Source organism: Spermophilus citellus (assembly GCF_964194105.1).
Source record: "Spermophilus citellus genome assembly, chromosome: 14".
In the NCBI taxonomy this organism is placed as follows: Eukaryota; Metazoa; Chordata; class Mammalia; order Rodentia; family Sciuridae; genus Spermophilus; species Spermophilus citellus.
This window is the reverse complement of record NC_138194.1, coordinates 71148597-71171650: the sequence shown is the minus strand read 5'-3', so window position 1 is coordinate 71171650 and position 23054 is coordinate 71148597. Positions and strand designations below refer to the sequence as shown.

The following is a 23054-nucleotide window of genomic DNA, read 5'->3' as shown; positions in this document are numbered from 1 at the left end:
GTCATGTGATTCTGGTAGCTATTTAAAGGGGAATATGCCGTCTAAATAGATGTAGTTAAAGGGCAACTAATTTCACTTAAGATATCAAAAACAATCTTTTTGATTCCTTTGATGACACTAACAACAATAACAAAAACAGTTAATATGTTGACCTCTTCTCAATGTCACGGGCCTTGTTAGAAAATTTGAATCTAAGGTTTAACCCTCATCTTCACAATAGTCCTACAGCATTATTGTGATCATCCCTCTTCTACAGATGAAGATACAGTTTAGACCCCAGGATATGAGGCTGCCCCAGATCAGACTCTGAGAAAGCACAGATCTGATGCCAGCCAACACAGCCAGCTCCAAGAAAGCAGGAGAGAAAGCAGACCCTTGGCACATTCCTAGCAAACACTTCTCCCATCAAAATATAAAAGACAGCCGGATGCGGTGGCACACGCCTGTAATCTCAGAGGCTTGAGAGGCTGAGGCAGGAGGATAGTGAGTTCAAAGCCAGCTTCAGCAACAAGGAGGTGCTAAGCAACTCAGTGAGCCCCTGTCTCTAAATAAAATACAAAATAGGGCTGGGATGTGGCTCAGAGGTCAAGTGCCCCTGAATCCAATCCCTGGTACCAAAAAAGACATATTAAACATATTCTGCTTTAGAGAAAACATAGAGAAGGCAATTTAAACCAAAAATAAAAAAAGGGTTGGGAATCCAATTTTAACAAAGGGGCTTTATTCTGTGCATGGAGTGACTAGCCCATTCTCTGGTTGCAGAACTAGAGTGAACTGAAGGGGAACAGAGATCAGGGACAAAACGGCCCATTTGGGAGCTGTCAGATTGGAAAGCCAGGAGGAGGAGAAGGGGCTTCCAGAATGTGCCACTTGTTTGGACACAAAGGCTAAGAAAGAAAATGGGGTAATGAGCTGGGGAGGGGGAGTGCAGGGCTGCAGCGAGAAGTGTGGGGTCTGGTGCCTGCTCCTGACCCACAGTCCTGCAGGGTGGCACCATTGACCCAGGAGGGAGGCAAGATTCATGCCAATACGCCAGTGCTAGAACAAAACCCCCTTCCTATGCTATGCAATCTGCCTCTTCCTAAGGGCACCCATCATTTGTCAGACTTCTTTAGAGAACTTAACCGCTTCATCATGTTCTGAACCTCTTAGATTCCTCAGTCAGTAGAGACGAGTAATATCACTCAAGAACTTTGCTGAGCTTTGTCTCCCTACAGAGTCTGGCACAGTGAAGGCCGTATACACAATGGATGCTAAGTGAGCACTGATTGACAGAGGAAATGATATTCCCATTAGAACCACACAGCTGTGTTTTCAATTCTGCTGATTCAATATTTCCCATCACAAACAGCTTTTTGGTCTTTCAATATTGCATCCGGTTTATCCTCATGCACATAAAGTGTCTTTGTGATCAAAGAGAATGCTGTCTGTAGCAATCTGAGGCACATCAACAATGATTCAGAGAGCAGTCTTCCCTTATTTCTCAGACTTGTTTGGAAATTAAACCTGGCAATCAAAGTGAACAGAAGCTGGGCTGCTTCTTCCAGTTACAGCGACAATAAAAGGCCAAAAGAGATTGAGTATATTGGAAACTCAAGGATAATAGGTATTTGTTATGGTTTGGATGTGAGGGGTCCCCCAAAAGCTCACATGTGAGATAACACAATACAGTTCAGAGAAGACATGATTGGGTTTTTAGAGTCTTAACCCAATCAGTGAATTAATCCCCTGGTAGGAATAACTGAGTGGTAATTGAGATGGTAGGGTGTAGCTGGAACAGGTGGGAATTAGGTGTGGCTTTGGTGTACATATTCCTATCTGGAGAGTGGACTCTGTCTCTCTGCTTTCTGATCTTCATGGAAGCCACTTCCCTCTGCCACACTCTTTGCCATGATGTTCTGCCTCACTTGAGCCTGGAGGAATGCAGCCAGCCTTCCAGGGATTAAGATGTCTGAAACTGTGAGCCCTCAAATAAACTCTTCCTCCTCTACAGTTGTTCTGTTCAGATCTTTAAATTGCAGCAGTGAAAAGCTGACTAAAATAGAGCTGCTTACCTATAGGTGACCAGCTAGACCTGCTCAATGCAGTAGCCACCAGCCATGTGTAGCTATTTAAATTTATTAATAATTCTAGTTTGGGGGGTCACACTAACGACATGTCCAGTGATTGCCAGGGACTATCACAGTGTGTAGCACAGGCATAGAAAGTTCATCATAATGAATTATTCTGGACAGTGTTCAATCACACCTATGTGGTCATAGTAAAATATATATAATTCTTTATTATGAACTGACACTATAGGTTGACTTTTCTGAACAGAAACCCAAAACTAAGTATATTTTTAGATTGTGGATTTCACTAATCAGTAAAATCCTTTTCATAATTTGGTGCTGACAAGTCGGCAGTTTTTCAAGCAGGGCTGCCACCAGATTGCTAGGCTTAAAGCCCCATGATGATAGGCTTTATGCCTCTCCAGCTGCTTGGCTTTGTCCCTAGTTCCTAAAATACTGCCTGGTCCATAGTATGTGCTCAATAAATCTGCTAAGTAAGCACACACCTGTTGAAAACTTTGTGACTGGCTAGTGTAAATATGCTGGAATGTATTCTGGATTTTACACACACACACACACACACACACACACACACAATGTATCATCACAAAATGAATACAAGTCATCTAAAATTTTGAGAATTTTGTATTAAATGTGTGTAATAAAATACTCCAAATCAGAATGCTTCTGGTTGGGTGTGTGGACTTCTTTAAATTGTGTACTTCAGAACCAACCACAAGAGGGAGAGGGGGAAGAAACTACTTGCTAACTTTTCAATGGTGCCAGAGTGCCCTCTTGTGGTAAGATATAGTACTTGTGTAGTCACAATTTTTTTTTTAAAAAAAGCAAGTGAATTTATAACTGACTTATATCTGCTCTCAGGCAGTCAAACTACGTACCTAAATATATATAAAATACAGCAAGTTGTAATGCAGATTATTTCTCAGACCTATACAAGACTAGAAAAAGATAACTAAGAATTCTTATTTAAGAGGTCGTCCACCTAGGTAGGAAATGGTAAAATGCAGAAAAGCTACTCTTGGGATTTAATATTCTGAATAGTTTCTGTTCATCCTCTAGTTAAACAACTACCTTCAAGTTCAAAGTAATATTGTACATGAGATGTATTCCTTCATTTGTCTAACATCAAAAATAACCTTTACTGTCTCCACTTTGATTTTACTCTTTTCTTGATTTCCTCATATAAACCAGTCTTTCAAAGTCTATTCTGGTTGTTCTTTTACACTTTATAAGTAGTGGGAAAACATGCCAAATGGGTTTCCAACTAAGAGATAAAAATTTGACCTTGATCATTGTGGACAGGATTTTTTTGCAAATGTTAATTCCATGTTCTGCGATCTCATGAGTAAAGCCATCTCACAGACTGGGCCTGATGGGGTGCTTCCTCAGGTGAGAGCAGGGAAAGCCAATCATGGGACCCTATGGAGTGTGGTGTCATGAAACTGAATCACTATCTGAACAAGACCTCAAGATGTGCTCACAAACTGTAAGACAACGTACCAGCTGGGGGTTCAGAGGAAGAATATTTTTTAAAGAATCTCCTGGGTGCTGGTTAAAAATGCAGAGTATTCCTCAAAACTAGAAATCACATCTCTATAACAAATCTATAATTTTATTAAATTCCCCAAGAAAGAATCACTGTGTTCAAGAAACACTGAATGATGTTTCAGTACTGAGCAACTGCCAGGAAGTGTTCCTGTTTGCTGACCATCTTCAGCTTCTTTTTAAAGCTTTTCCCCTCTTGTGTTATTTCAACTATTCCTGGTTGTCTTCTTTTTCATCCATTTTACCTTCTATGAATTTCTTGTTCCATTTCCCTCTCATATATTATAGCATTCAGATCTAAAATTAGACTAAAGTTAAATCTGCTGATAAATTGCAATGTACCATGTTCTTTTAAAAAATGACATTCAGATATTAGTCTAAAGGTTTCTAATGCTTGTGCTAGAAAATAAAAACTATGTATAAATTTACATTATTGAAATGGGTAAACTTCCATTTAGAGACAAGTAATCAATTAGGAAAGTTTTCTAAGCTTTCTCTAGAATGTAATACTATTACAGATCTCTGACACACCATCTTTTATTGATGTTAACAAGAGGATCACCACACTGATTCCAAAGCAGGCAAGGTTTTTATATTTGCATATGTGGTTTTTAACCTTGTGCACATGTTCTTTGATTTCTTCTTAAGATGAAAGAAAGGGCAGCCAAGAAAAAAGAAGAAAACCTTCAAATCTAGATCAATTTCTTATACTTTATTTCCAACATCTGGAACCAGAATTTTGAACTGAGAGCAAGTAAAGTTCACATTGCTGAGTATATATATATACAAAGTATTACTGCTACTTGATATAAGCTCATTCAAAAATCCACATGGAATATGTTCCACGAAGTTCTGCTCAACAGCAACTTTAGCAGGGGAGTATCTTCCTTTGCTGAAGGCTGTAGACTACTAAATTAGCATGCAACACACCATCACCCATCACTGGGGATGTTCTGGCTCCTGCCAAATGACAGCATAATTTAACACCCTAAAACCTAAATCCATCCCTGAAACCTCTCCTGTATCACTGTCTTGGACGAGGGTTGAGGGATAGGTGGGTTTGGCTCCCTTTACACTACCTGGGGAGGGCAAGTGGCATGACAAGAACCCAGCAGTCAGAAATCATAGGTTCAGATTCTGTTCTGACTCAGACTCGAAATTTGTGACTTCTAGCACAGAAATCACCTAACTTCTTTGCCCTGAGTCTCTCCATATATAAAATGCAACAACCAGTCCTCCCATCCCAAACAGCACAGTGAAGGGCTGAGGGAACAGACAAGAATGGTCTCTACATGTTTAATGAATCTCAAAGTTAGCTGAGTTCCATCCTCAGGGAATAAGAGATTCCTCAGGAAGGCAAGGGAGTCCTTTCCCAAGAATGGTGGCCTCTATGAACAACAGAAATTCTCCAACACGGACTGAGGCTCTGTGACATTCAAACTGTCTTAGTGTTATGTTTCAGACACAAATGCCACCATTCCTCCTCTACACACAATTACATCTAACCTTCAGGCTCTACAATAATTGTGATGCTTAAAATTCCCAAATCAGTGAAGAAGAGCTGCACACGCTCAAGGACCCTCAGTACAGGGGTCAAGCTTTCACCTGACACTCTTCTGGGGGCAAGGGGTCTGTCTCCTTTACTCACCACGACAGCACTATGCTGGGCACTCTCCTCAGCCCCACTGTGCAAAGAGAAGGACTTGGATGGCGTGCCCAGAACTGCAGAGTTCAGCAGCAGCAGAGCTACAGTCTGGTTCCAGAGCCACCTGGTCCTGCTGCTGTACTTCGTCCCTGACAGAGGCTACAGTGAAGTCTAAACCTGACACAACCCCTACCCCTCCCATCAGAATAATATCACAGTCGAAATACAAACTTAAGGCATAGTGTGGACCAGGCAATCGTCAATTGTCAAAACACACTCTCCCATGATATCCCCGTCTTACTCAACACTTGCAACCAGAAGAGTTTTTTGACATCAGAACCCAAAATTTTCCTCTTATTCAAAGGAAAACTGAAAATAAATCTGCATTCCAAATACATCTGGAATTTAGAATTCTGAATGGTAATTTGGCAGTATGTCAAAATTTCAACTATACAATATTCAATGATGCTGCAGATTCCACTTTAGGGTCTCTCCCTCCAGAGAGATTAATACAAGTATATATCGATCTGTACGAGGATGCTTGCTTACTGCAGTGGTGTCTGTGAGGAACAAAACTAAACAACCTGAATATCCGACATTGGCTAAATACATTATGGCAAAGACATGTGATTTTGGTCTAAAGAATGAGGTGGCTCTAGCTGGGGCGCACACACCTGTAATCCCAGCAGCTCGGGAGGCTGAGGCAGGAGGATCGCAAGTTCAATGCCAACCTCCACAACACTGAGGCGCTAAGCAACTCAATGAGACCCTGTCTCTAAGTAAAATACAAAATAGGGCTGGGGATGTGGCTCAGTGGACAAGTGCCCCTGAGTTCAATCCCTGGTTCCAAAAAAAAGAATGAGGTTGCTCCAGCTATGCTGACATGGGAGGGTATTTGGGATATAGTTTTAAGCAAAAAAGCAAGTGATAGAATATAGTATGATCCTAGTTTTATAAGACGAAAGCTCTGTATGTTATAGATAGAGGAGGGCACGAAGAATAAAAAGCTTCCCTTGAGAGTTAGAAGTTAGGGAGTACAGGGCATTTCTTGTGTTCTTCATAGACATCATTAAATATTAACTTCAAGCAAACAAGATAATATAAAATTCCATAATAAAAAGGAATCTGGAGACTAATTTCCTAAAGGGAATGGACTGTTTAGAGACGCCCTTATGATACAAACTTCTTCCTCCCATTTGCAAGGCTGAGAGTCCACAGGAAGGGCATCACCACCACAGAACCCTGCTTTAAAAACAGCAATATCTCTATTTTCAGAGGCTGTCATAAATTACATAACTGTCAAAATGAAATTTTTTATAATTATAGACTTTAAAAAAGAAATATGCCAGGCACAAGAGTGTACACCTGTAATCCCAGCAACTCCAGCAACTCCAAAGGCTGAGGCAGGAGAATGGCAAGTTTGAGGACATTCTGGACAACTTAGTAAGATCCTGTCTCAAAAATTAAAAAGGGCTGGAGATGTAGCTCAGTGGTAGAGTGCCCCAGGGTTTAATGCCCAGTACAAAAAAAAAAGTTTAAAAAATAAGCAAAATGAAGACTTAGACAAATTACTAAAACTGCATAGTTTTTGCTAGGCTTTATTCAAAATTGGTCCCACTTATTTGCAAGAACTAAAAGTCTAGTATCCAAATGTAAGTACTCATATGTTGAAGAATAATCTTCAAATCTGTGCTCTGACCCAAATTTGGCACAATTAAATCATACACAGGCCAGACACAAATAGTCACACCTCAGCATATGACAAAATCCTGAAAGTAGCATAGCAAGTCAGCTATGACATAATTTATTAAACTCTCACACTGAATTGTAATCTGAAGTTACACACACCACAATACACCTTTGCACAGGTAATTTTATTCTCTCCTGTGGGTGTCAACAGTGCTCATAGATTGTAATCAGAAACATTCAGAAAGCACATACCTGAATATTGTCACATTTCTTTACATCACGATTTAATAACTATTAAACAGTTATGTCTACTACGCACAGTGAACAAAATGGTATAAATGCTTACACCATTCCCTTGTAAACAAGGCTTTTGTGCACAATGGTAACAAATGGAATTAATGCATATCACAATATCAATGAGGAACTTCTCTTTAAATAAACTATTCTGTTTATAAATAAACTCTGATTTTTTTAGTACACATTTACAGACCTGATCCAATAAAAAGAAGCAATATATATATATATTTTCCTTTAAAAAGAAAACACTGAGTGAGATAGGACCACTAGGGAGAACTCACCAGGGAAAGGGGTGGGAGCAAGCAAAGGACAGAGTTAAAAGTATTATGATACTGCAGCCTAGTTCTGCTAACACACAGCAACACAAGCACAGGACGTCTGAGAGGGCTTCAGTTTTACTTGAATTCCAGCAAGTTGCAATCAATCTTGTAGTACACATAGGGGTAGTATTCCTGTTGGCTCAGGTTTAAGCCAGGAATATCCATGGGAGCCTATGGAAAAACACAAAACCAGGTGTATACTTATAGAACTCCATTTTGCAAATGAGGAAGTAGTCTCTAAAAGGCTAAGAGGCACAGTGCACAGTAGTAAAGCCAGGTTTAAGTGCTGCCTCCGGAGCCTGTGTGTCTAACTATCAGCTCACGACCCTTCTGGATGCTGCAAAAGTTACTTTCTATATCTCTGGCTTAGGATAAGGGCTGATGAGATACAAGACTTATAAAATGTTGTATAAAAATAAACAAAGTATGTCTTTAAAGGTATCACATATATATAAGAATTTACTGTTAGAAAATTATGTATGAAAGAGATAGACCTCATTTTATTCACTATTCCATGAAAATGTAGCAAGTCATTTCCCATCTATCAAGAAAAAATTGATTTTTCATAGTTTTAACTAGTGCACATATAGTATACTACCATCCTAAAGAGAGAAAAAAAAAAACCAGCAAGATATGTGAAATCAAATATCTAAAATAAAAGCCCACTGAAAGATTAAACAACAGAAAACACTTATACTATTTATATCTTGTTTAATAAAAGAACCATTTTAGAAAACTGATAGTTCTCTTTAAAATGCTTACCTATTGACTCTGTTTCTTCTTTTTACCAAATAAAATTAAAATAACTACTTATTTTCTTCCTCTCTTCAATTTATAATTCCTGCAACAACAACTTGCATGGTTGTTTCTGTATTTCTGAAGCTATAAACATCTGATATTCTGCCAGATGATGACTGGCTTTTAGAAATATCAAGGAAAGCATAGCTCTAATTAACATGTAATAGGATAAACACCTGAATTTTGCTTGCTTTATCTAAAAAACTGAGAACTTCGAAGTAATAAAAAATGATTACCATGATACATATTTACCTCCCCTTTCCTATCTTGTAATAATTTTTTTTCTGTCTTTCCAATTCCCATTCTGCCAAGCCATCTAGTAAGTACTTACATCAATAATAGCTGCTGCACTGCTGTCTAGATGTTTATACAATTCATACAATACTTCTCTCAGTTTCTTCATCATCTTCTTATTAGGCTGAAGTAGCATTGCTTGGAAGTTCACTGGCAAGCCATACCTTGTAAAGAAGAAATACAAAGTGCAACACAGGCTTATAAAAAGATTTACTCTTTAGAACAAATATTTTCCTACTATAATCATCATTTATGGGTAGAGGATATCTCATTTTAAGGACTCCCTTCACAAGTGTGACAAGTAGTTACAGAAATTTATTATTTTTTTTATTTTGGGTTACCGGGAATTGAACCCAGAGGTGCTCTATCACTGACCACATTCCCCAACCCTTTTTATTTATTTATTTATTTTTTTTGTGACAAAGTCTTGCTAAATTGCTTAAGGCTTCACTAAGTTGCTGAGGCTAGTCTCAAACTTATGATCCTCCTGCCTCAGACTTCTGAGTCTCTGGAATTCCAGGACTGTGCACACAGCAGCCATAGAAATTTTTACATAGAAGTGCAAACCTTCTCTGGTCCTCAATGCCCACTAGAAACATCTATTTTAAAAAATAAGTTAGTTACTAGGAACTACTTCAATATTGTTCCATTTTTAAGGTAATCTATGCATACTCTCAGGAAGTAAAGATAACATGTGAGGCTACCAGATTACTTTGAAATTTTTATCTCATTATTTATTTTAAAGTGCATGTGGGTTAAGAAACTTAAAAATAGTACAGCTACAGAGAAGTTGTTTTTTAAAAAACAAATTATTTCTTTGAACCCAGGGGCGCTTAACCACTAAGCTACATCCCTAGCCGTTTTTATATTTAGAGACAGGGTCTCACTGAGTTGTTCAGGGCCTCGCTAAATTGCTGAGGCTGGCTTTGAACTTTCAATCCTCCTGCCTCAGCCTCCCGAGCTGCTGGGATTACAGGCATACACCACCACGCCTGGCTAAAAAAGAATTATTTCTAATCTGAGCAACGTGTACAGAGGCTCACAGATAACTGAATTTAAGTATCTCAAAATAATAAAGCATTTTAGGTCAATATGAAACAATTTCAACAAATCATCAATATACTGTATACCAAACTAAATGTAAAATAACTGAAATATCTTCCTTTTAAATAAACATTGGCTAATTTTTATAATCTACAAGTCATGCACTGCAGACTGATGCTTCTGATCAGTGACAGATCACATATACTGTGTTCCCATAAGATCACAATGGAGCTGAAAAATTCCCATCACCTAGTCACTGTAACGCATGACTCATGTTTGTGGTTATGTGGTGCAAACAAACCTGTGCTGTCAGTCATATAAAAGTACAGAACATATAAGCATGTATTGATAAATAAATGAATATTACTGGTTTAGTATTTATTATATTTATTATTTTAGGGAGTATCCTCGTCAGAAGTTTAAAAGAAGCTTACTATACAGCAGTATGCCCTGTACAAGCAACAGCCTCACACATCTCCTTACTGCATCTCTTGCCTGCATCCAGGTGCCATGTCAAGTGATTGACCCATACCACCTAGGTCTGTGTAAGTGCTCTGTGTGGTGTTTGGACAACAACAAAATCGAGAATTTTTCAGCATTAAGCTTATAATTAAGCAATGCATGATACACCTAAGAACAGAACCAGAGAGTATAGCAGTATGCATCACTTCTTCTAAAGTTGGAATTAAAGGACAAAACAAATGCATACTTAAAACTGTGTGAAAATGACAGTATTCCCTCATGACTGGCTTTTTGGTTTCTCCAAATCAATTTCATAGTGCTCCTGTGTTATAACAGAGGTTTCAAGTACGCTTCAGCATCTATAAACTCTTCAGCTCCAAGTTTCCCAATTTTCTTTACCTTAAAACAGACTCAACAAAAACCCTTAATGCTTTCACATGAATCCATGCAATAAATGCCTCACTGAAATTCACTTTCAGCCACCGCACGAGTGGTCCCTTTAAAAAAAACACAAAAAAACACAAGTTTGGTCTTACAATTAGATAGATAAATTAAAAAATAATATTTTGGGGGGGGTGTGGGGATTGAACCCAGGGGTGCTTTACCACTGAACCATATCCCCAGCCCTTTTTATTTTGAGGCAGGGTCTCACTAAGTTGCTGAGGATGTCCTCAAGCTTGTGATTCTCTTGCCTTAGTCTCCCCTGTCACTGGGATTACAGGTGTGTGCCACCCATTTAGAACAAATATTTTTAGAGTAACTAGCTACTGAGAATCTATAGGAAAATTAAGTCATGTAATTCACCTTTTAAAAGTTTAAGTATTATGGGCTGGGGCTGTAGCTCAGTGGCAGAGCACTTGCCTAGCACTGGGTTTGATCCTCAGCATCACATAAAAATAAAGAAAGGCATTCTCTTCATACATAACTACAAAATCTTTTTTCAAGTTTTAAGAATTATTCTAATTATATTAGATACCAAATTATCTTATGTCACTGTTACACCAAAAGGTTAAATTAGACTAAAAGGTTAGCCAATACTCAGTAATCTCAACAGACACTAAAATGAACTGAAACAACTCACTAATACAGTGAGTACTCCTCTATTTTGTACCAGTTTAGACTACTTTCAAAAAATATTTTTGTGAAAGTAGTCTAAACTGGTACAAAATAAAGGGTACTCTGAATATGTAAAACATAAAAATATGAATTTACTATTCAATACTCTAAAACATTTAATACATTTATATAGAATTTAACTTACAAAGAATTTAGGAATAAAGATAAACAGCTATGTAGGCAAGTCATTCACTATCCCGAGCTCCTGAGCTCTTATTAGGTCTCTAAAACCTCTTCATGCTCTAAATTTTCAGTGATTCTATTATGTAGCATAAATTCTTTTTGAACTTAAAATATGTTATGATTAAATGCCTCTTTAAAGAAAAAATAATTCAAATAAAAAACTTCCTCTCCACACTGCAAAGACATACATCATCAACCATGCTAACAAATACTTGCATAATATTAAGAAGCTCATTGGGATGTATCATTCAACTAATTTAAGCAATGAGGACAAGAAAAAATGAGATCTTTGGTCAAAATAGCTATTCTTTAAGAAGGTTTAGGATCTTCCCTAATAAGTTGGTTATGCTGGATACTGACTGGTCAAGGATGGTTTTCTCCCATTTGGGAAGGAATGGTTTATGAAACACTTGGAAATAATTTCCCATGAAATCTGCCTTTATTTCCCCTCACTTTACCAGAGCGACACACTTTTTAACTCATCACACTTCCCTCTTCATATAAGTTTTTAGTCTTTACAATAATTTTGCACTTGAAGATGGCAAGTAAGTTGGTGCCATCTTGATTTTCCAAATCCATTTGTCCCTATTCTGTTATGACCACAACATACAGCTCTTCAATAGTTTAAGTATAAATTGCTTCATTAAAAGACAGAAAGGTTTCTCTTAAGAAAATGAATATTCTTCCTGAAGAGAGAACTTCATTATTTACTTAAAAATCGTCCTTCTCTACAAATATAGTAACCAAACATTTACATTTAAAATTTGTTTCTGACATGAATTTAGTTGGAGTACATAATTTTTTGGTATGTATTTTAAGATTACTAGAGCTCTTAGACTGTTTAGAGGAAATTCATTCTGATGATTCAATAGAAAACTAAAATGAAATGTCTTTAACACAAAATCAAAGAAATTTGCTTTTTTATTTTAAGTCAAAGAAAAATAGAACACGTACAAATTGCTTTTTCTTGTCAGTAGAAAGCCTGTTCATTTCTTCTTTATCTGCTTTCATCTCCTCTTCATTATACTGGAAGTCACGAACGATGAATCTAAATTTGTGGGAGGGGAAACTTGTTCATATCATATATGGCTAATTTAACAAATTAAAGAAAACAAACAATAATCTTACTTGTTTTCCCTGGCTTTATGTCTGAAGTCATCAACTGCCTTCCTAAACAGAGTGACATTACAAAGGTAACTGTCTTGGTCCTCTGAGAGAACACTAAGGAAAAAAAGAAGTTTGTAGGTCATTTGAAGTTTTATACATTCTTTTCTCTTTCATATTAAGGGCAGAATTCAGAAACAAGAGGAAGAGCAGCAGCACTAGGGGATAATGGCCCTTCCGAAACCACCTGGATGCTCTTATCTGTACCCTCAAACATTGAAGACACTGTTTGTTTTACGGTTATGATGCCTTCACATCCTGTATTACATTTACTTCCTATTAACCAACAGAATTAAACATTAACTCAAGTAAAGCATCAAACTCTAAGAAGCACAATCTACACTCTGTCAGTACCAGGAGAACTGGTTATGGTATCTCCTTGCTAAGCACACTCTTTGCTTCTGGAAGCCTAATTCTCTCCTCTCTCCAGCACAACCCAGCCAGCCCCATGGAGGCCTGGCCCAGTCCCCCTGTACTACCTCATACCTTTTCTACCATCATACCCCAAATCAAAAATCACAAATACAACTGCCTAAATAACCTCTGAATAAATGTATCTGTATGCATCTCAGACTCCACTTCAGGCTTTAAAGGTGCCCCTAAGGCAGAGCCTCTATTCACTCACAGCTCTGTGGACATCACTAGGAAGACCTTTTCAACTTAAGTGCCAGAAAATTTTAACTGTCATATAAATTTATAATGCTGTGGGGAAAAGCCCACTACTTGGAAGGGCAACTGCATGATCATACTACATGTAATCTGGCTTTCAAAAACTACCAGTAGCAAAAAAAAAAAAAAAAAAGTTTACTGCTAATAGCTCCTTAGTATAGAGCCCCACATGTAAGATCTATGAAACGGTATGCTCAACTGTTCAACAGTGATGACCTGGGGCAGAGGAATGTTACAAAGGGCAAGGCGATCTTTCTTTCTTTCCTGTATTGCGGGTTTTCTAATGTTCATGTCTTTTTTTTAAAATACAGCTTTACTGAGGTATAATTGAAATAAGATAACTACATATTTAGTGTACATCATCTGAAGATTTGGACATATTCATGCCCATGAAATCAACACCACAGTTAAGGTAATAAGCACATCATTACTTCCAAAAGTTTCCTGTATCTTTTGTTATTTTTAGTTTTTATTTACAAAGTTGTACTTTAGAAGTTTAGAAAAAAAAAAGTTTCACAAAATGAGGGAGTGCTTATAGAATTTAAAGATAACTTATTAAATTTTATTTTTAAAAAAAAACAAGTTTCATTTTTTCCAGATGTGTAAGAATTGCCTGGTTAGCTGAGTAAATTAAGGTGGTAACTACAGTGCTTAACCAAAGAATGGCTTTAAGACCCACATCGACCCTGGCTCTGGGTGGGCCAGTCAGCAGGGGCCACCTCCCAAGTGTAAGACCAACAGACACCAGGAAGTACCCATCACCACGATCACTGATGTGCTAAGGAACTCAATTACACTGGATTAGAACCTTTAAATATTTTAAACTATAATTATAAAACTGTTATCTTTAGTTCTTGCTCCTAAGTGCCTTTCAAACCCAAAGCAGGGCAGCTACTAAATGGACAGAACTAGATTAAAAAAAAAAAAAAAAAAGCTTTTAATGATCCTTTGGCTTGCCAAGATTGACTTGGTGATGTGCAAATTGGCTGAGGTTAAAACAAACCCAAATCTAATTTGACAGGTTATTTCAGAACCATAAACAATATTCCACCATTAACATATCAATCTTATGTAATACTTTGCTATTTGAAGGCCCTTTCTAAAATATCTGATGCTTGACAACCAGCAAAGTTGTACTGTTTGTTCAAAATCCTGACAGAAAAACCAAGATAAAAACCCAATCTTGTTTTATGACGAGATCCTACTGTGTCACCTTATCAAGAAAAAAATAAAAGCCACTTGGTTTTTACTTCTCCTCTCCAGAAAGGGTATTTCTTAAAGCCTTATAAAAAATAAACAATGAGTCCTTAATATAAGGGACTTTTTAGTTGTTTACCATGTACTGGAGTACTACCCTGTGCCAAGCTCTTATTAACTACTAGGAGTAAAACCAATTAAGACCCCATTCCCTGACTCCAAGGGATGGGTCCAATGAAGGAAACAGATGTAAAGAGGTCAGTACAACATGGCTGTAAGTGCTATAATAGAGAATGAACATGAGACTGGGGAGATGGTACTTTTACCTGGATGGATTCAAGAGTTTCATAGTAGTGATGCCAATTAGAAAACTGGAGGACAGGCAAGAGAATATTCCAGGCAAATGAACACAGCTGGGGAACAGCATGGTGCATTTGGGGAACTGCCTGAAATAAGCACAGCTGAAACACAGTATTGGTGAGGTGGAGGTAGAGGTGTGCTGAGTAGAGGCAGTAAAGTGGGGAGGAAGAAACAGAGTTTTGAAAGGGCAGCAGGGAGTGGGAGTGTAGTTCAGTGATGGAGCATTTGCCTAGTATGTGGGAGGCCCTTGGTTCAAACCCCAGCACTGCAAAAATCTAAGTTAAATAAACACGGCAGTAACAGATTTATGTATCAGTTGTGAGAGAGGGAAAAAGGAGACCAGCTGATGGCATTAGAGTGTCCAGGCCAGAGATGAGAGGAGTCTAAACTGAAGCAGCAGTAGAGGGAGGGGTTAAAATAGAATAAACCATATGAAATTAGGGATGTTTGGCCATTTTGAACCAATTTCATATAGTTCAACCAACTACCATAGAAAGTGGCAGCCTCTGAGGCTGCTTTATAAGACAGTTTGAGTCCAAAATGGAGGAGATCATGCTGTTTTCCTAGAGATCATCACATGGAGTACCCAATGGGAACCCCATATGTGAGTCTGAAGCTACAGGTTCATGCAGAATACAGGTGGAGCTTTAAAAATTCTTAAATTACAGTGAAGGTAAGAGCTATGAAAGAGCAGAGTATCCCTGAGACAGAATAACCTGAGTATGGATTTACAGCATCTCTTCAGCTCACTCAAGCAACTCGGGTACCAAAGCTATCGGACTGCATTAAAGATTAATTTGAGGTGTGAGTTTGCAGAGATGATGGCTCTGCAGATGAATGGATAAAGTGATCAGCAGAGTCCAGGCTAAACAGGAAACAAAGCCCGATCAGAAGAAATCAATGGCAATGCAAACACAGGGTTAGGGACCTGAGGAAGTGAACAAAGTACAAAAGCAATGTCCTTCAGAGAAGATCTGGTAAAGAGCTGGATTAAAGATTTGACTCCAGAGGTAAACCTTTCTAGATGTCAAGGGTGAGGCAAGAGAAACCAAGTGGAAATGATGAGAGCATCAAAGAGGAGAGTTGGCAGATGACAGATGGATTTCCAACCAAGGCAAATCCCATAAAAGTTTTAAATGATATGTGAAACCAAAGTAAAGCAACAAAATGAAAGCCACAAGGAGAGAAAAGAGATAGGAAAATCACACTTCTTCATGAGTAAACATGAACTTGAACTATTCTCAGATACAATGTTGGCCAGGAATTGTACCCAGCAGGAAGCTTAGTCTAACACAACTTGCAAAGGTCCTACCAGATTCAAATAAAAGCCAAACTCACTCTATTCATTTAGTTCTCCTGTTACATCTTGTAGGTATCACTGGGCCCAGAGGAAATAAAGTCTGTTGCCAGTTTGTTTTTAAGCCATCTCATGGCTTTTTCAGTGACTTCTGTGAGGGGCAGTTTCTTCTGGAATTTAGGAGCTCTTCTTACTGCTTCACCTTGCGGCCCTCCTAAGGCTTGCTTCTCCCTAACCAGTTAATCCACTACTTCTGCCTGCCCGTGCTTCATACCTTTGCAAACCTCCAAAAAGAGAAACTTCTCTACATAATGGCTGGTGTAATCCTTTCTTCACTTCCTAGCAAGATTCTTCAGAAACTCTAGCTCACTGAACAAATCCTCTAAGAAGCTCCACTGACTTTGTGGTAGTTTCCAAGGACAGAGGAAGGGCAAAAATTAACCCCTGATCTGAGCCAATCAGACCCCCACCCCCAGTGCTGGGGTTATACCCACAGCTTTGTGCACACTAGGCCAGTGCTCCACCACTAAACTTGACTCCCAGCCTTCAATTTGTTATTTTTGTAATAAGCAAAACTAGACAGAAAATAAGGAAAGTGATAATTCTGAAAGTAGAAGTAAAAAGAACCCTTCTCTGAAGTATTCCAATAAAAAGCAGAACAGCAGACCGGCCTCTACTTTCTTGGCCATAGCCTTGACAAGCATTCCTACACATCCCTGTTTTTCAAAATAGCAATATTTCAAATTGGCCAGTCTTTTAAGATTTATGTAAAACATCTTGTAAATACCCAGATTTCTCTCCCCCTTTCTGGTACTGGGGATTGAACCCAGGACTATTTACCATTGAGCTACATCCCCAGAACTTCTATTTTGAGACAGGGTTTTGCTAAGTTGCCCAGGCTGCCCTCAAATTTGCAATCTTCCTGCCTCAGCCTCCCAACTCAGTAGGATGGCTAGATTTTGTGCACTTTAAAAATGTAATCATTTCTTGAGGGTTAAGGATGACATTTTTCAATCTATTCTTCTACCTCAAAATTCCACTTTCATCTTCACTGCTTCCAAGACTCATCATCATTCAGGTACCATGCTAAAAAGTATCAAATGAAAGTGATACTTTAATTTTTTTTACTTTATTTGTATAAAGCACTTAGAACAATGACTAGCACATAGTAATTACTCAAAAATGTTAGTTTAAAAACCAGCATCAATCCTAAGGTTGTTCCTAAACAGTGGGGGAAATGTCAGACTGACTCTGAAGCCTATCTGCTCTACCTAAGCTACAGCTCTTCTGATGACCTGAACCTGAGCTAGCGCCACGTTCTCTATAATGACATTTAAACAGCTATGTTTTTGAGTCAATTAACCAAATGTACTTTGGACTGAGAAATAGGTAGAACAGATGTTTGAACCAAGCGAGAAAGGGCTGGAGACTCAGGCCATCAGTGTGCACTTACAGGTCATTCAGAGGCCTGTTTTAAACTGTTCTTGCCTGGAATTTTTTCCTTTAGACTACTAGAGTGATTTGCAAGAGGTAAATTTCTAAAATCATATGTCTAAAGTCCCCCTTTTCAGAGTAAATTTGGGGCTGCTTAATTAGCCTACACACCAACCCCTGGACATCTGGCTGGTGTGTGTCCACTCTGTGCATGAGTTCTTATCCTCCTCCTCCACTGCCACCTGGGCATAGTCAACCCCTGCAGTATGAATCCTCCATAGGTAAGAAGGTGTTATCTATCAGGATAAACGGCCCAAATAGAATCTAATACCAAGACACAAATTGTAGTCTCTAGTTAGCATGTGAAGGGTTGGTTTGCATAGAAGGTATTCCCTCCAGTGGGAAATAGACTCATGATGGGCACAGGTTTGTGGTTTAATTCTCAAAAGATCAATATTTGTGAAATGACAATAGTACTATCTGATATATCCTATCAAGCTTTAACCTAACTTACTTCATAACATATACAAGAAAGATGCTATGCTCATTTTACAGACAAAGAAAATGAGGCCCAGAGAAGTTAAAAGACTTACCCCAGGTCACACAGCAAGTTGGTAGCAGAACCAGCAATAGAACTCAGATCCCTGGGTCCAGGACTCTTTCCAAAATACTAAGCTACCTCCCATATGACACAATGAAACTGGAAAAGAAAATATTTCATGGGCCTGACCTTACTAATTCCAATTCTTCACTATCTCCTACACCTTCCTTTCACAAGGTCGTCTCTTCTTCAGGCATTTACGTACAAAGGAATTCTTTGGGAGCACATACACTGTATTTAGTATTTTCTCAAAGAAGGTCGTATGTGATAATGGCAGAATATTATCACACAAGGGATATAGGGAATGTAGGGAACATGACAAGGAATGATGTAAGAGAATATTTATGGGACCTAGAGTTCAAAGATCTGAGTTCTAGTCCTAACTCTGCCACTGCACACTTACATAACCATATGCTCTGAGCAACCATTTGTCTTCCTCATCTCTGGAAAAAAAAAGGATGACTGCCCAAACTACTTCACAGAACGGGTGTAAATATCAAATTAGACAATGTATATTAAATTTAAAAGGATTTTTTTTTTCCCCCAGTACTGGGGATTGAACCCAGGGCTACATGCTAGACAGGTGCTCTACTACTAAGCCACATCTCCAGCCCTTCCTCTTTATTTTGCAACAGGGTCCCACCAACATGCTTAGGCTGATCTTGAACTTGTGATGCTCTCACCTCAACCTCCTGAGTGGCTGGGATTACAGGTGTGCATCATTACACCTGGTTTGAGTTTTTTGTTAGTTTTTTGGTTTTTCAGTAGTGTACAGATTTGGCAAAATCTATGCTCAAAGTGACAGTGAACGTTTGGAGATCAATACTCTAAGAGGCACCTGGAAGGCTTTCTTTGCAAGGTAAAATTAAAAATTACAGTCACACAGAGAATGAGGACTGTTCTAAAGGCAGCACAGTGAGCAGAAAAAGCACCACACCAGAGACCTGGTTCCAGTTCTAGCCCTGCCACTAATGATATGTGTGACTCTGGGCAAACTACTTCACCTCGCTGGCCTCAGATTTCTATGTCTATAAACATGAATGGGTGAAAAAGACTGTGCCAAGTCCCTTCCAAGTCTAACATTATGATAGCTAATGTTAATATATTTCACTTATAAGCTAAAAATGATCGTTCTAAAATTATAAATCTACCATAAAGGAAAGATGCAAAGATATTTTCTAATCCAACAACCAAACTCTAAGAAGAATTCTAGGAAATAAACAGTTTTACAAAGACTGCTACTTACTTGCTAGACCTCGGAACTACCATTTCAGCTAGTGTTTCATATTGCTTAATCCAGTCATTGTGGTTTAACCTGCAGAAAAGATACAATAAGCACTGGAAAAGAAAAACAAGTCCTACTTCCTGCCATATCCAGGAAGAAAAAAATTACAGGACAGATAGGATATATGGTTTCAGGGAAATACGTCAAATAAACGTAACAATTTCAAGTTTTCTACTGAGAATGAATTTCAGATTCACTGAGTGATGCAGGAAGTACAGATCACCACCCTCTTATATCCAGTAACTAATGCAAAAACAGCATATGCTAGAACTTAGTATGGAAAGGAAGCAGAGCACCATACACATTCTATATTATTTTCAAACTATATGGTTGGTAAGTATTATGCCTCATTTAAAAAACAAGAAAAAGGTCATACTGAAATCACTATCATTTCTATTCAGTGGCCATTAGCAGGACTGAATAAAAGTACAAAAAGCAAAAGAGTACCAGGAAGTAGCAAGTAAATCAAGTGACAGTAAATTACGTCACCACAGAACATTGTGCAACCACCTTCTCTAGAGGCCAGTGGCTTCTGGAAGTGTGTAAAGAGACAACTATGTTTGAGATTTAAAATAATTATAGTGTTTGTAGGCCAGGACAGAGAATAATTCATTATGTAAGGTGCACTATGTAGGTTTAGTGTTTTCAACTACAAGGTACAGAAAACTAAAAAATTCTGGTTTTAAACATAAATTTTTAATAAAGGCTGAGAGAACTATATGGCAAAGGTTATTTTCTTACATAGTGTAATTTTCCTATTGGTGCAAAAACACAGTATTTACTACAAATAACCAGTGTTCCAATATAGCAGGGGAGTTATATAACCAAAACACAAAATTAAGGGTTTGAAGCCAAACCCTTAGTTTTAAGCTCTTCTCCATGTGCAAAAATCCAAAAGTCTGGTTACTGCAGTAAAAGGGAAAAAGTATACAAGCCAGGCTAATGTCGTAGCCACTATGAATTCCGTGGAGATGCTTTGTCTGTCTGTTCTAGGACCTATTATGTTGTCTGTGGCTACTTCAGCTATAACCACAAAGCTGACATAGTAAAGCTAAGTGGTTGTGACAGAGATCAGACAGTTGGCAAAGCCCAAAACACCTACTATCTGGCCCTTTACAGAAAAAAATTTGCAGAGCTAATCTTTTTGCTTTTGTGAGCTACTATTGTCAACTGCTATACTGTTATGTGTTAAGTAAGGATATAAATATATTTATTATATTTGTAAAATTCATTCTGTATAACTGCAGATCAAGAATACTCTTCTATGGTACATGGATATTAAGTTTTAAAGACTATCTTAAAATACAATTAGAGAATTTAATATGTTCATGTACTAAGAACTATTTTAAGTTTGATATTTTACCTTTGCAAAAACTTTAAAGATGTTATTAAAAAAAAAACAAAAACCCTGCTCATCACAATCTAATTCATTCTTTGCTTCCTATAGTGTTTAAACTTATCCTAACTAGTCATAAAGATTTTTCAGAAAAACAAACCCAAAGACTTATTTTGAAAAAAATATAAAATCTGAATTCTTAAAAATCCAATAATTGGGCATTACTTCATTTTTTGATGATCCAACTATACCAATCTCAATTTATAATTGGTATCTCTATAACCATGTTATACACCAAAATTGACTTTATGAGAAAATGTTGGTTGACAGACGAATAACAAGGTTATACTTGTTTTATACTTGGGTTTTAAGGAAAACTTTATATTGCAATACCAGATACTAATCTTGTATTTTAACAAGTAAAATCCTTTGTAATAAAAAACATACTTGGGAACTACAACCAGTAATGTGACGAGATATTCTGAATCAAGAACAAAGTCATCCTTTTTCACAATTTCTGCCAAGCTTCGAGTTAGCAAACTTCCCCTAAAGAGGGAAAAAAAAATCATTAGGTGGATAATTATGTGCTTCTGTAACTCAAGAAACAGCAGGCTGATCATATTCACATTTGCTACATGCATATCTCAAGAGGAATTAGTCTTAGCATTTTTGCTTTATAAGAAGCCAACAGTTAGCCAAATATATCCCAATCTTACAACCAAAGAAATGGCAACATTTATCAAAATTTGCCTCCAGTATCTACCATTGTGTATGATTAATGATTATAACTCAGCTTTTCTCTTGATTACATCTTGACTGGTAAGATGCTATTCATAAGTCATTTCATTGTAATTATGACATTTAAGCTGACCTTTGGTTTTCTTCCATCTCTCTAGGTTTCATTTGATACCAGGCAATTTTTGTTACTAAACCCAATAATCAACTTTTGAATCAGACTTCATTTGGTATTCTATTTTTTTTTTTTTAAAGAGAGAGTGAGAGAGGAAAGAGAGAGAGAGAGAGAGAGAGAGAGAGAGAGAGAGAGAGAGAGAAGAGAGAGAGAGAGAGAGAATTTTTCAACACTTATTTTTTAGTTCTTGGCGGACACAACATCCCCGCTGGTATGTGGTGCTGAGGATCGAACCCGGGCCGCACGCATGCCAGGCGAGCGCGCTACCGCTTGAGCCACATCCCCAGCCCCATTTGGTATTCTAGTAATGATGTTGCCATGACGAAAATGTCTTGTCCTGTTTGTATCACTAATGATCTCCCAATCAACTTTCCCTATGGTTTATGAACATACAACTTGAACAGTTATATGCTTAAAACTACCCTTGTTCTAGTTACAGTACAAGGAGATCAACCCAAACAGTTTAAGAAAATCTGATGTGTGAAAAAAATCTAAACTTAGAAAACAGATAAGTCAAAGAATTATTACATAATAAATGAATTCTTCTATAGAATTAAGCAGTTTATTGCTATGCAGACACTATAAACATAATTTAAAAGTTAATTTTAGAATTTTTCTGAGAAACAGCGAATAGATAAATGAATAAACCAGAACCCAATTCACAAGTACTATTTATGAAGCAAACACAATAAATCAGCCTCACATCTGTTTTCAACTTGTCTGAATTCTACACACTTAACCTTATTCAACTTTCCCCATGATATTAAAAAAAACACCATTTTGATTATAGAAACAGCTTACACTGGACCTTACTAAACCCCAACAACACCTCATTAATGATGCTAGCATGCTGCCCCTATGCTTAATATTCACATATACTTGCTATGCTTACGCATTCTTTCGCTCCAAATTCTGAAGATTTCCTTTTAGATTATTATATGCAGATGCTCGAGATTTCAGATCATTATCAATCTGAGTTACTCCCTTCAAAAGAGAAAAGAAAGAGTCAAAATTTTCCTGCTTCTACTAATAAAATTAAAGTACCTGAACTTAACTTCCCACAAAACACATTAGTTTCTGATGTAAGACTATCTTATTACTTTAAAAGCACAACCTTAAAGGGTAATTTTTTAAATAACCAATTCCGTTTTTTTTAACCAACTTCATTTTTAATAGGATAATTTCCATATGAACCTTTTTTATTAATGTTTTAATCTACATGTACATCAACCTATTACTGTATTACTTTGTAAACCATGTAAATGGGATCTAGGCCACTGGATTTGAAGTTTATTAATTTTAAGGCTTCAATTCACAAGGCTAAAGAATTTTGCAT

The 23054-nt window shown here is 37.5% G+C and overlaps 1 protein-coding gene across 1 annotated transcript in view; it reads right to left on the bottom strand.

The window, feature by feature from the left end:
* Window positions 1–4308: 4308 nt before the first annotated feature.
* The window catches only part of ATP6V1C1 (ATPase H+ transporting V1 subunit C1), a 51445-nt gene continuing 32699 nt past the window's right edge, over window positions 4309–23054 (bottom strand). The window contains exons 6-13 of the mRNA XM_081265715.1: window positions 22611–22702; window positions 21256–21354; window positions 19434–19502; window positions 12594–12686; window positions 12420–12513; window positions 10566–10663; window positions 8698–8824; window positions 4309–7739 (exon numbers count right to left, since the gene is read on the bottom strand). Of these exons, the coding sequence (XP_081121841.1) occupies window positions 7644–7739; window positions 8698–8824; window positions 10566–10663; window positions 12420–12513; window positions 12594–12686; window positions 19434–19502; window positions 21256–21354; window positions 22611–22702 (768 nt within the window). The 3' untranslated portion in view covers window positions 4309–7643. The remainder of the gene's footprint in view (window positions 7740–8697; window positions 8825–10565; window positions 10664–12419; window positions 12514–12593; window positions 12687–19433; window positions 19503–21255; window positions 21355–22610; window positions 22703–23054) is intronic.